Below are 11,971 nucleotides of genomic sequence, written 5' to 3'. Positions count from 1 at the left end.
GTGGTTCCTGTACATACTGTCTGTACATGGACTCTAGAAAAAATATATACCATATTTATCGGCGTATAACACTCACTTTTTTTCCCCTTAAAATCTGTGGAAAATCATGGGTGCCTGTTATACGCCGATCCCCGCTGTCTGGAGGAGCGAGCGCCGCCGATATACACATAGTCGAGTGTACTGTGGCTCTGCTTGCAGTCACGCCCAGTCCCGCCATTGGACCTGTGTTATGTCCATCATAGGAGCCGGGCCAAGGGGCGGGACTGCAAGAGGAGCCGAGTACACAGGACATCCGGTTCTGTGTATCTCGGCGGCGGTAATTTTAAACGATCAGGCTGCAATGACACTGGGCAAGGCTGCAGATGGACACTGATCATTCTGCAATGATGGGCAAGGCTGCAGATGGACACTGATCATTCTGCAATGATGGGCAAGGCTGCAAATGGACACTGATAAGGCTGCATTGATGGGCATTTGAAAGTTTTTTTCCTTAAAATTCCCTCCTAAACTTGGGGTGCGTGTTATACGCCGATAAATACGGTATTTACCAAATGGAAATCCTTTTACTCCGAAACATTTTTCTAATTGTCAGACCAAAGGTGTGGTTTACCTTTTGTTATGCAGCTGCAATTGCTTCTATATTGGGAAAATTGTACATAAATTATGGCAAAGGATCTACTGACATATCAGAGCAATGCAGATAAATGACCCGGACCTCCCCTTGGGCAGGCATGTTCTACAAACTCATAGTGGCACATGCCCCAAGGTGTCAGTCCTGGTACTTGAGTGTATACACCCCAGCTCTTGAGGAGGGGACTTCAATAAGCTCCTCCTACAACGTGAACTGAGGTGGAAATCAAATCTGAAAGCCACATCCCCGCCAAGCCTTAACGAAGCCTTCAATCTGAAGCCTTTTTTACCAGGCTTCTCCTCTGGAGGCATTGATAGAGATTTATAATCTCTTTTCCTTTTTCTATACATATTTTCTTTTGTCTGATCCTCCTTCATCCATTTCCTGGAGTGGCTATATCCATTTCTAACTACATATGTATATTTTTTGTATTAATTATTGGATGAATATGTATCACTGTATAGCATATATATTTTCTTGACATGCCCTAATATGCCATATATCGCTAAAATGTAGTGTGATGTATTGTTATCTTACATGTATAATTCCTTTGTTTCCTTTTTTTCTCCCTCTATTTTTTAGCTATTTTACAGCTATTTATATGTTATGAATCATACAAGACAGACGGTGTCCTCAAGTCTCGATCCCTGGTGTTATTGCAACTACTATCTCCGATCAGTTTACGTGTACATTCTTGGCATGGTATAATACTGCCCTCTGATGATTTGTTTTTCATCTCTGGACATTTACCTCCTGTGGGCTGCAGTACACTGCGCGGCCGCTTGGACGGTTCCCTCGCCCGACGCTTGCGCAGTTAACTTTCATCCATCTTGCCAGTACTTGCTGCCCACTTGTTGTGTCGGCGGCCCTGACGATGGCTGACGTCACCGCATTGGTGACGCCGGACGCCATATCGGCCGGGGGATCACCCTGGGGAGGGACACCATTTGTACACACCTGAGGTGCAGTTGATCGGTATACTCCATCAAGCTGATGGTCTTGCCGGTCACCTGGCGCCTCAGCCCTGATCTAGATCAGCTGACTGATCAACCATTGGTTGATCATTGGCCCATTCCTGCTTATATATCAGCTAAATGCAGCTCATACTTGCTGCACAGCCAGGACTTGGTCACAAACAGGGATTGCTGGACAAGGTGAGTTACTGCTTCAGGCTGGGATGCATTAGCCATCCTTTGTTTTTTCATCTACCTGTAGCATGAACTCTCCCTAGCTATGTGCCTTATACCAATGTTTATATATCCTTATACATCTTTTACTCCATACTTTTACGCTCTATTTTTACCTATAGTTCATCCCTCATTCCCCTATTTAGTTCAGCCATCTTAGGGCTTTAGTGTGCACTATATGATAAAATTGATACACATATATGCTTATCAGTAGATTTTTACATAAACCTACATATATATCTTTTTTCTATGCCAGATCGGTGTTTCCCTATTTCTGTGGGCAATCCTCGTGAGCTTTGGTGTGCTGCTTGACGGTGGAGACACTACATACCCCAGCCCACTCACGTATACCAAACTGTGAATGTTCCAACACAGGGATCTTTCCCTCCTTTTACCAACCTAGAGGCTGGACAAACATCCCGTCTAGCCCTACTCCTTTGGTCTTTATTAGCACCATTGTGCAACACAACAGGTCTTGAGACCTGAGGTCCCGCCTTTCTGTAATGAGGGTTGTGCACTACAATTAAAAGGACATTGAAATTGTGAGTACTGTTTTCGTTAAATGATTTGATATGCTCTGCTATGTTACATTATTCACTGTAGTATACATATCTATATATCTTCTCATATTGTGTGTATACTTAACCACTTCAATACCAGGCACTTTCGCCCCTTCCTGCCCAGGACAATTTTCAGCTTTCAGCGCTATCACACTTTGAATGACAATTGCGCGTCATGTAACACTGTACCCAAACAAAATTTTTATAATTTTTTTCCCACACATAGAGCTTTCTTTTGGTGCTATTTAATCACCTCTGGGTTTTATTTTTGTGATAAACAAACTAAAAAAGACCCAAAATTTTTGAAAAAAAAGTTTTTCTTAGTTTTTATCATAAAATGTTGTTTTCCCCATCACTGACGGGTAATAATGAGGTGGCACTGATGAGGCGGCACTGATGGGCACTGATGAGGAGGCACTGATATGTAGAATTGATGGGCACTGATAGGCGGCACTGATGGGCACCAATAGGCAGCACTAATATGCAGCACTGACAGGCGGCACTGACGGGCACTGACAGGCAGCACTGATGGGCACTGACAGGTGGCTGTGATGGGCACTGACAGGCGGCACTGATAGGTGGTACTAATTGGCACTGACAGGTGGCACTGATGGGCAGCACTGATGATGAGGTACTGATGTGTTACTGACAGGTGTTACTGCTGGGCTCTGGCACTGTGGTGGGCACTGATTGGCACAGTGGTGGGCACTTGAAGGCTTTTTATTGGGGAAATACTGGGACTAATTGGTAGATTATTTGCACATCTGAGGGGGCTGTGCTGATAATCAATGTGCTGATTATCAGCACAGACCTCCCCCCTGACAGGGAGAGCTGCTGATCAGCTCTCCCTGTCATTGCGAACTGAGGAATGCCGTTTACCGGCACTTCCTGGTTCACGCTGTGATCAGCTGTGATTGGTCACAGCTGATCATGTGGTAAGAAGCCTCTGACAGAGGCTTTTTATCACGATTGGAGATGCGGGGTGTCAGAACCACAGGCGCGTGCCGGCATGTTATCCTGCTGGACATCATATGACGCCCAGTCAGGTTAACAGAACCACTTCCCGGCCGTCATTCTGCATACAGAAGTGCTTAAAAATCTTTCTTTTTAATAGACATAGAACAGTTTGCTTCCGTTTAACCTCTGAAAAGGGAAATGAATATGCGTGCCCCTATCCCCCCGTTTTTCCGAAACATGTTGGAATCTTTTGTGATCACACTTCCCATGTAACTCCATGGTTGGAGTCTTTGTGTGCTCCAAAAATTAGCAACTGTATATGTACTATGTGTTCTATGCATTGTTTTCAAGTGCGCTATTTGTATATTGTATATTTTGTACTTCAAAAAAATTTGTATATTTTTTTTATATACTTTGGTACTTTTTTAGCTATCCCTATACTTCTAACCCCTACCCGCAAAATCCCCAGGGCATTCCTTTCCAAATTGTTGCACTCGCACAAACAATTTGTGTGGGTTTGCACCCACACCCTTTTTTCACTTTCTTACCTCCACAGTCCTTTCACTAGGATGATCTCCTGTTATCTTTTATTTTTTTTTTTACTTTTTCTCATACTGGTTGTTTTTCTTTTTTTTCTCTTTCCCTTTCTGTATCCCTGACCATATCTTGGCGGACCCTATTGCATAGCATGTATATTACTCTTGCTATTTTATACTTCTAGTTTATTGTTACATCAAAAACCTATGCATCTAGATTATATATATATATATATATATACACATTATTGTTACAGCAGTCATGTAACTTATGGTCAATGAGGGACATTAGGGGACACACTTTCCCCACTCTATTTCTATTTATTTTCCCTTCTTGTATCCCATGTCTTGGTGGACTCCAGTGCGTAACATGTATATTACTCCTATACTCCTAGTTTACTATTATAGCAATTACCAATGGATCCAATTACATACATATACGATTTTGTTACAGCTGTCACTAAATTATGGTCTATGGGGGACATCAAGGGCCACTTCTCCTCACTCTTTCTCTTTTCCATGCTTGCCCTCCGCCTGATCTCCGGTTTTGACTGTTGCGGATCCCACCCCTTCAGCTTCCGGTTGGAACGCCCCCTGCTGTCGCCATTGGGGGTCAGCTCTTGGAATCAATTTACCGTCAAGTAAGTATGGGGGTTCCTGCTTAGGCCCCCTGCTTTTTGTCTAACCATTATCAATACTGAATGTTATATCGTATTTAAATCTCATCTTATAGTCATTTTGTACACATATCAACTCCTGAAGAAGCGTGTAGGCTTGTGAAAAGCGTCAAATTAACAGATGTATATGTATACTTTATACTACCACCATTGTATACCAACATATTTATGGTTTAAAGCCATTTGTACAATGCTGTTCTTTTTTATGGGTTTTGTCCCAGGGGCCATTGTTTGTTTCATTGTATACTTTGTAAAATGGGGTAATATTGTAGATGTTTCTCCTGTCCTGGCACTTCAGGACCTCAAGAAATGTGATAGGTAGTCAGGAAATCAGATGCAAAATGTATGTCTCTTTGAATGCCCGAAGGTGTCCCTTGGATTTTGGGCCACACTATGTGCCCAGGCAGTGAAAAAGTATACCACGTGGGCCATCCCCATACTTGGGAGCAATAGAAGAATGTATTTTGGGTGTAATTGTAAGTATTCAAATGCTCTGTGTGAGGAATAACTTGTTAACCACTTGCCGCCCACCGACCCCCGATCTCTGTAAGGAGCCGCGGTTCTTTAACCATGTGATCAGCTGTGTCCAATGACAGCCGGTCACATGTAAACATGGAGATGCCGGTAATCACTTCACACTGACAGAGTGTAAGGAGGGGAGAGCTGATCAGTGGCATCTCCTCACAGAGGGACATCTAGGTATGTAATCGGGGCACTGATCATCAGTGCCCTGATTACAATTAAGTGCCCACCAGGGCCAGTAATGAGTGCCCACCACTGCCAGCAATCAGTGCTCGCCAGTGCCCACAAATGCCAGCAATCAGTGTCCACAAGTGCCAGCAATCAGTGGCCATTAGTGATGCCAGTCAGTGCTGGCTATCAGGGCCGCCCATCAATGCCACCCATCAATTCCCATCAGTGCCACTCATCAGTGCCCATCAGTGCCGCCTATCCGTACTGCCTATCTGTGCCCACAAGTGCCGCCTATCAGTGCTCATCAGTGCCCATAAGTGCGGCATATTCGTGCCTCCTCATCAGTGCCAGCTAATCAGTGCCCATAAGTTCTGCCTCATCAGTGCCCATAAGTGCCACCTCATCAGTGCTCATCAGTGCAGCCTATCAGTGTCGCCTCATCAGCGCACATCAGTGAAGGAGAAAAATTACCTATTTACAAAATTTACTGACAGAAACTAAGAAATGTATTTATTTTTTTCCTAATTTGCTGTATTTTTTTTCTTTTATGAAAAAATAAAAAACCCAGAAGTGATTAAACACCACCAAAAGAAAGCTCTATTTGAGTGAAAAAATTATAAAAATTTCACATGGTTACAGTGTAGCATGACAGCGCAATTGTCATTCAAAGTGTGACAGCGCTGAAAGCTGAAAAATGGCCTGGGCAAGAAGTGTAAGTGCCCTGTATTGAGGTGGTTAAAATAACAACTTTGTGAAAAAGTCACTTTTTTAATTTCTTTTATTTTTCAAGCAATTGTGGCAAAAATTACAAATTAAAAAAAAAAACGGGCCTCTTGTTAAATATCTTGAAGTGTTTACTTTCCAAAAATTGGTCTTTTTGGGGGTATTTTTACTGTCCTGGCATTTTAGGGCCGTCAATAAATAATATAGGACATCTCTTGCCAGTATGGAGTTCTTCCAAACCTTGCAAATGGTTGTGATATAGTGAGGGAGTGTTGGGGCTCTTACAGGTACTCACAAGTGGGGGAAAGTCAGTGGAAAATTTAATCAGGATCCACAATTCAGACCCCACACTCTCATGACAAGTAAGGTACAGGTTTGTGGGAAAGAACCGTGCACGCACATGTAGATTGTTGTAGTAGGACATTCATGCTGTCAGTCTATGCAGTTTTAGGAGAAAATGTTCCTCTTCTTCAGGACTGTAGATGCAGGGACTTGTGGCTGTCTCCCATATGTATATATTGGATCCCAATTAACCCCTAAGTGCTAGAAGCCTTTCATATAATAAATAATTTATGTATTGCCATATCTATCCAAGAAAGCAACAGTGAGACACAGTGACGTTACCCACACTTTCCAAAATTATCAGAAGCCAGGGTCAAGGTGAATATTTTTTCTTTTCCTTCATTTATTAGAAATACTGTATGCCCTGTGAAAAAATTATCACTGTAGTGCACGTGGATAGGGACAGGCTGTAAGAAACTGCAGAACATCAGCAGAATTAGGATGTAGGAAAAAAAAAAAAAAAAAAAAGGTTAAAAACTTCCTCCCTCCCTCTGTCCCCCAATTCCCCAAAATACACAACATTCCGCTACCTACAGGGCATTCAGATCAGGCAGTGGATTATTATTATAAAGGTTTTGGTCTGGTGAATTCCCATATACGTTCTTTGGGTCCTTGAATCTTCACAATGCAGAATTTGCTGTAAGTCCATGGTAGTTGCAAACCCAAATCTCATTCCTACTTGTGAGTGCTACATCACCAGTTTCCGCAAAGAGCTCTTTACTTCTTTGTTTCTTAGGCTGTATATGAGAGGGTTCAATATGGGGATCACTGTGGTGTAGAACATGGTTAAGATTTGTTCAAGTAAGTCATAGTGATTTGATGGTGAGATCATGTATACAGATACAGCAGATCCATAGTAGATGGCCATAACAGCAAGGTGGGATGAACAGGTGGAGAAGGCTTTACTTCGGCCATCCTTAGATTTAATATGTAATATGACCCTGATAATTTTTACATATGACATTGAGTTGCACAAAATTGGCAAGAGCCCAAATACCAAAGAGTCTGTATACATAACAATGTCAAACACTTCAGTACCTCCACAGGAAATGTTAATGAGAGCTTTAGCATCACAGAAAAACTGGTGAATAGTAACAGAAGAGCAGAAGAATATTTTTAAGATGGAACCTGAAAGTAAAGATGAATTTGCACTCCCACCAATCCAGATGACCATCATTAATAAGAAGCAGATTTTCTTGTTAAGTATTCGATAATAGTCTAAAGGGTGACAAATTGCGACATATCGGTCATACGCCATTATAAGTAGAACAGTGACCTCAGCACTGCCCACCATAAAGAAAAAATACATTTGGATAAAGCATTGTGTAAATGGCATTTGATTATTACCAGAAAATAACATGTGTAAGAGTTTTGGAACGATAACAGTTGTATAACAAATATCAACAACAGACAAGTTGCAGAGAAATAAATACATTGGGGTGTGCAAATGGAGGTCCAAATATATTACTGCAATGATAACTACATTCATCAGCATTCCAATTAAATAGATGAAGAAAAAGTAGACAGTGCTAAAGATGGTCAATTTGTGGTCAGTTTTCATGAAAAATGGCAAAATGTGCACATCTAGAAGAGATGTTGTGTTTTCCATAGGACTTGGGCACACTTATAAGTAAAAACACACCATAAATTATATTAGCAATATGGTAAATTACATATTTATTGGTTAAAACTTGTGCATGTGAAAAGTACAGTATTTATCGGCTTATAACACGCACCCCAAGTTTAGGAGGGAATTTTAAGGAAAAAACTTACATTTAAATGCCAATCAATGCAGCCTTATCAGGGTCCATCTGCAGCCTTGTCCAGTGTCATTTGCAGCCATGCCGTTTAAATATGGTGCCGCCGCCGAGATACACAGAGCCGGATGTCCTGTGTATCTTGGCTCCTCTCGGCTCCTCTTGCAGTCCCGCACTACGATGGACATAACACAGGTCCAATGGCGGGACTGGGCGTGACTGTGAGTGGAGCCGAGAGGAGCCAAGCCTAGCCGAGTACACTCGGCTATGTGTATATCGGCGGTGCTCACTCCACTCCGCTCACAATCAGCGGGGATCAGCGTATAACACGCACCCACAATTTTCCCCTGATTTTAGTGGGGAAAAAAGTCGTGTTATATGCCGATTAAATATGGTAATTTCCTGTTTAGGATCTTGAAATTGCATTCTTAATCCAGAATTAATAAAATAAAGTAAATTAATTCCTATTTCTTTTAGTAACTTATCGTCCAAATTAGTAGAATCACTTACTGTTACAGTATATTTCAACAGCCATTGTGTAAGGCATACAAAAAAAAGAAAATAAATAATCAGGTGCTAGCTGTAATACACGGAAGAGTAAATCTGTAAATGTAAAGATGAACTTCAGTCCCTGTAATGCTGGACCTACTTTACACTTGCAATTATATATTTATATATCAAACTCATTGTAGGGGGATAATTAAAGAGGCATATGACTTGATCCAAAATGTAATATACATTGAGCATTATATAGTTTTAAAACATGAATACCAACATACAAATGTATATTTTTTCTTTAAAATCAGAACACAGTTCAAAATGAAATACAAGGTGATTATGTTTATTTTTTTATCTCATCACAATGGGAAATGGGAAATCAAGGATACGTGGGTCAAGGGTGGTGGTGTGTGTGTGTGTGTGTGTGAGGGGAGGGTGTTGAAGAGAACCTGTATTGAGAAACATAAATAAAATAGTAATGCTGTCTCGTTTACCATTGGTGCCCCCAATGCTCATGGTGGATTGCTTTTTAGAGGGCAATTGACAGGCAGCTCAGAGGTGACATGTACTCCACAACTACATGCAGTAGACAAGGTTGCAGCATGGTGACATTTTCCTGCTCTCTTTGTCAACTACAGAACCCTGTCCTTCCATACAAACAGTGCAGTGAGTGTTGTTACCCTAGGATAGAAGTGTGTTACTGTCAGAATCTCCAGGCGAAAAAAAAAAAAAAAAAGCCCGAAAAAGAAAACCAAGACGGTAACCACATTTAAGGACTAGCAAGCTTCAATATATTACATGTTTATTCTGTGTAGCTCTAAGCCCTTAATAGACAACATGCTAAATAGCTACAGAAAAGCAATGCTGCAAAAAAAGTGTAGCAAAAACATTTTAAAAATAATTTTGTACTTACGTTTGATTAAATCTTCAGTGTACTCATGTATGCAGTGCTAATTTGTAATTTATACTGTATGCATTCACATAAAGATCTCTTTGAGCAAGCCTAAGCTACATATGCAATTATATGTGGACAGTCACCACATTATAAGAACACTGTTTTTTTTTTTTTTACAAATAGGGTGTACACCAAAAAAGCTTTATTCATCCTGCGTTTATGTGGGAGAAATCGATCTGGGAAGTATGCGCACTCCCCAGATCCATTTCTTCTGCATTTAAATGTACTAATTGTAACTATGTTTACGTGCCCATAGCTGCATACAACCAGGCTAAATGGTTCCTGGATACACACATATCTTGTTTATGTAAGCTGCGCAACACTAAGGCTCCATTCACACTAGCGTGTTTTTTGATGCATTTTGCATTTTGCAGAAATGCATGGGAATTTTTTAACATGGGTTCCTATGGAACATGTTCACATCAATGCTTTTTTGTATCTCTGCGTTTTTGGAAAGGGTCGGGGACTTTTTTTCATGCAAAAAGCAGCGTTTTGCATGTAATGGATTTCAATGGACAAGCATCAAAAACGCAAGTGCACCGTTTTTGCAGCATTTTTGGTGCGTTTTTGACGTTTTTTTTTTTTTTTTTTTTATTTTTTTTTTTTGTAATTTTTTTTTAAGACTGTAAAAAAAATGAAAAAAAAAAAAAAACGCAAAACGCAAATCGCGGCAAAAACGCCGCAAAAACGCTACAAAAACGCTGCTCAAAAACGTGCCAAGCATGAAAAAAAAACCTCCAAAAACGCTCAAAAGCAACATGCATAGGTGTGAATCGAGCCTTAATGCACCTAAACATAGCTGAACACCTAGTGTGCATTCAGCCATAGAAAAGCAATACATGATTCCAGATACGTGTAGAATTCTGCTCTAAATGCATCTGCACACATGTTTTTTGATGCACATGTGCAGTAAGCCTAAGGCCCTATGTACACTGCGCATTTAGCCTCAGTGCATGGGACTCTGACCTTTAGGTGCAGGGGAGGATACAAGTGTCCAAGACAAGTGTCTTAGACAAGTCTATGAAAGGCTGACAGCTGCTATGGCTGGACAGTGCCCCTAGTTGTATGATCGTTTAGAGCATTATTCACCCAGGGACAGAGGCTGGGAAAGCAGCTAAACACCCAGTGTACATAATATCTAAGTTGCTTAAATCTTTCAGTAGTAAAGAGATTGTATCTTCTGTTTAGCCCCAGTCTAAATCAGTATAAGACATTCTTGCTGCAAATTTGGGAACTAACGGCCCAGCATAGAAAATATGACCTAATATTCAGACATATAGGGAATTAAAAAGGATGAATGTATGTAAAAAGTGGAACAATTACTATATGCACACTTATTTGTGCTTTTTACACCATGACAATGCATTAATTTGCTGCATGATAGTGGTGCACTGTCCATCTATACACATTCAACTCTCCTCTCCTTCCTGCAGTGATGCTCCTCGCTGTTTACCTTATTTTACGTATTTACGCCACTGTGGAAATGGTGTAAATTTCAGAACCATTTCTAATCAAGCATCAAGCATTGATGATTTGGTGCATGGAAAATGTGCTAACATTTACACAAAAAAATATATTTATCTTTGGTAATGTTGTCTGTGTACTGACATTCTCAATATAGGAACTTGCTTTGGATTGTGTATATATGTATAAATATAGATGTATAATATTATACATCTGGCATCTCCTACCTGTTTAGCAATTTGCCCGACTATAGATCTTCTCACAAGTCAAACACTAAGAATAGGCTGTGTTTTATAATCTGCTCAGTGCTAAGAAAAAAGAGGAACCTTTAGGGACAAGACTATTACATCCCCATTTACCTTAAACGTGTAATTAAACGTCAAATCTCCTGGTATATAACTAACCAAAACTCTTTGTTCTGTTGAGCTTTTGTTCTTTTTCTTTTTTTTTCTTTTTCAGATTGTTATATATTGTGAACTTTTTTAAAAGACAATTCCGCTAAGCTGATGCTTTATTTTCGGTAAATGCAACTAGGCTTCAGCTTGTATAACAAGAAGTTGGTATGACAAACGTTTACAAATAATGTTGGCAAGAACAACAGCATGATTGCATATAAATGGAACTATATATACTGTATGCATTATACCTATCTATGCAGCAGGTGGCGCTGTGGTATTATAGAGTTATAGTGTGTATTCTATGATATAACAGGATGTATTCTCTATCTATGTCCTGTGCACTCGTTTGTTTTCTCTTCCTGTTTCCGGTTCCATGATAAAAACATGCCGGAAGACATGCTCTGATATTCCTCCATGAAAGTAAAGTATTCTCTGCATTCAGGAATTCCAGCGCATTATATCAATACCCTGCTAACAAATAATTCATAGAACTTTCAGCAAGCTACAAGCAGCTTTGTTAGAACTATTTAGCTCCAGTTAGCAGAGGTAAACAAAAATCTTAATACAAGTTATGGCTATCACTTTAAAAAAGA

The 11,971-nt window shown here is 40.4% G+C and overlaps 1 protein-coding gene across 1 annotated transcript; it reads right to left on the bottom strand.

The window, feature by feature from the left end:
- Positions 1-6,994: 6,994 nt before the first annotated feature.
- On the bottom strand, positions 6,995-7,915 carry LOC141147642 (olfactory receptor 1G1-like). The gene has a single exon (XM_073634871.1). The coding sequence runs from the start codon at positions 7,913-7,915 to the stop codon at positions 6,995-6,997; it is 921 nt and encodes a 306-aa protein (XP_073490972.1).
- Positions 7,916-11,971: the final 4,056 nt, after the last annotated feature.

Source organism: Aquarana catesbeiana, linkage group LG06 (genome assembly GCF_042186555.1).
Source record: "Aquarana catesbeiana isolate 2022-GZ linkage group LG06, ASM4218655v1, whole genome shotgun sequence".
Taxonomy (NCBI): Eukaryota; Metazoa; Chordata; class Amphibia; order Anura; family Ranidae; genus Aquarana; species Aquarana catesbeiana.
This window is presented reverse-complemented; position numbering and strand designations above follow the sequence as displayed.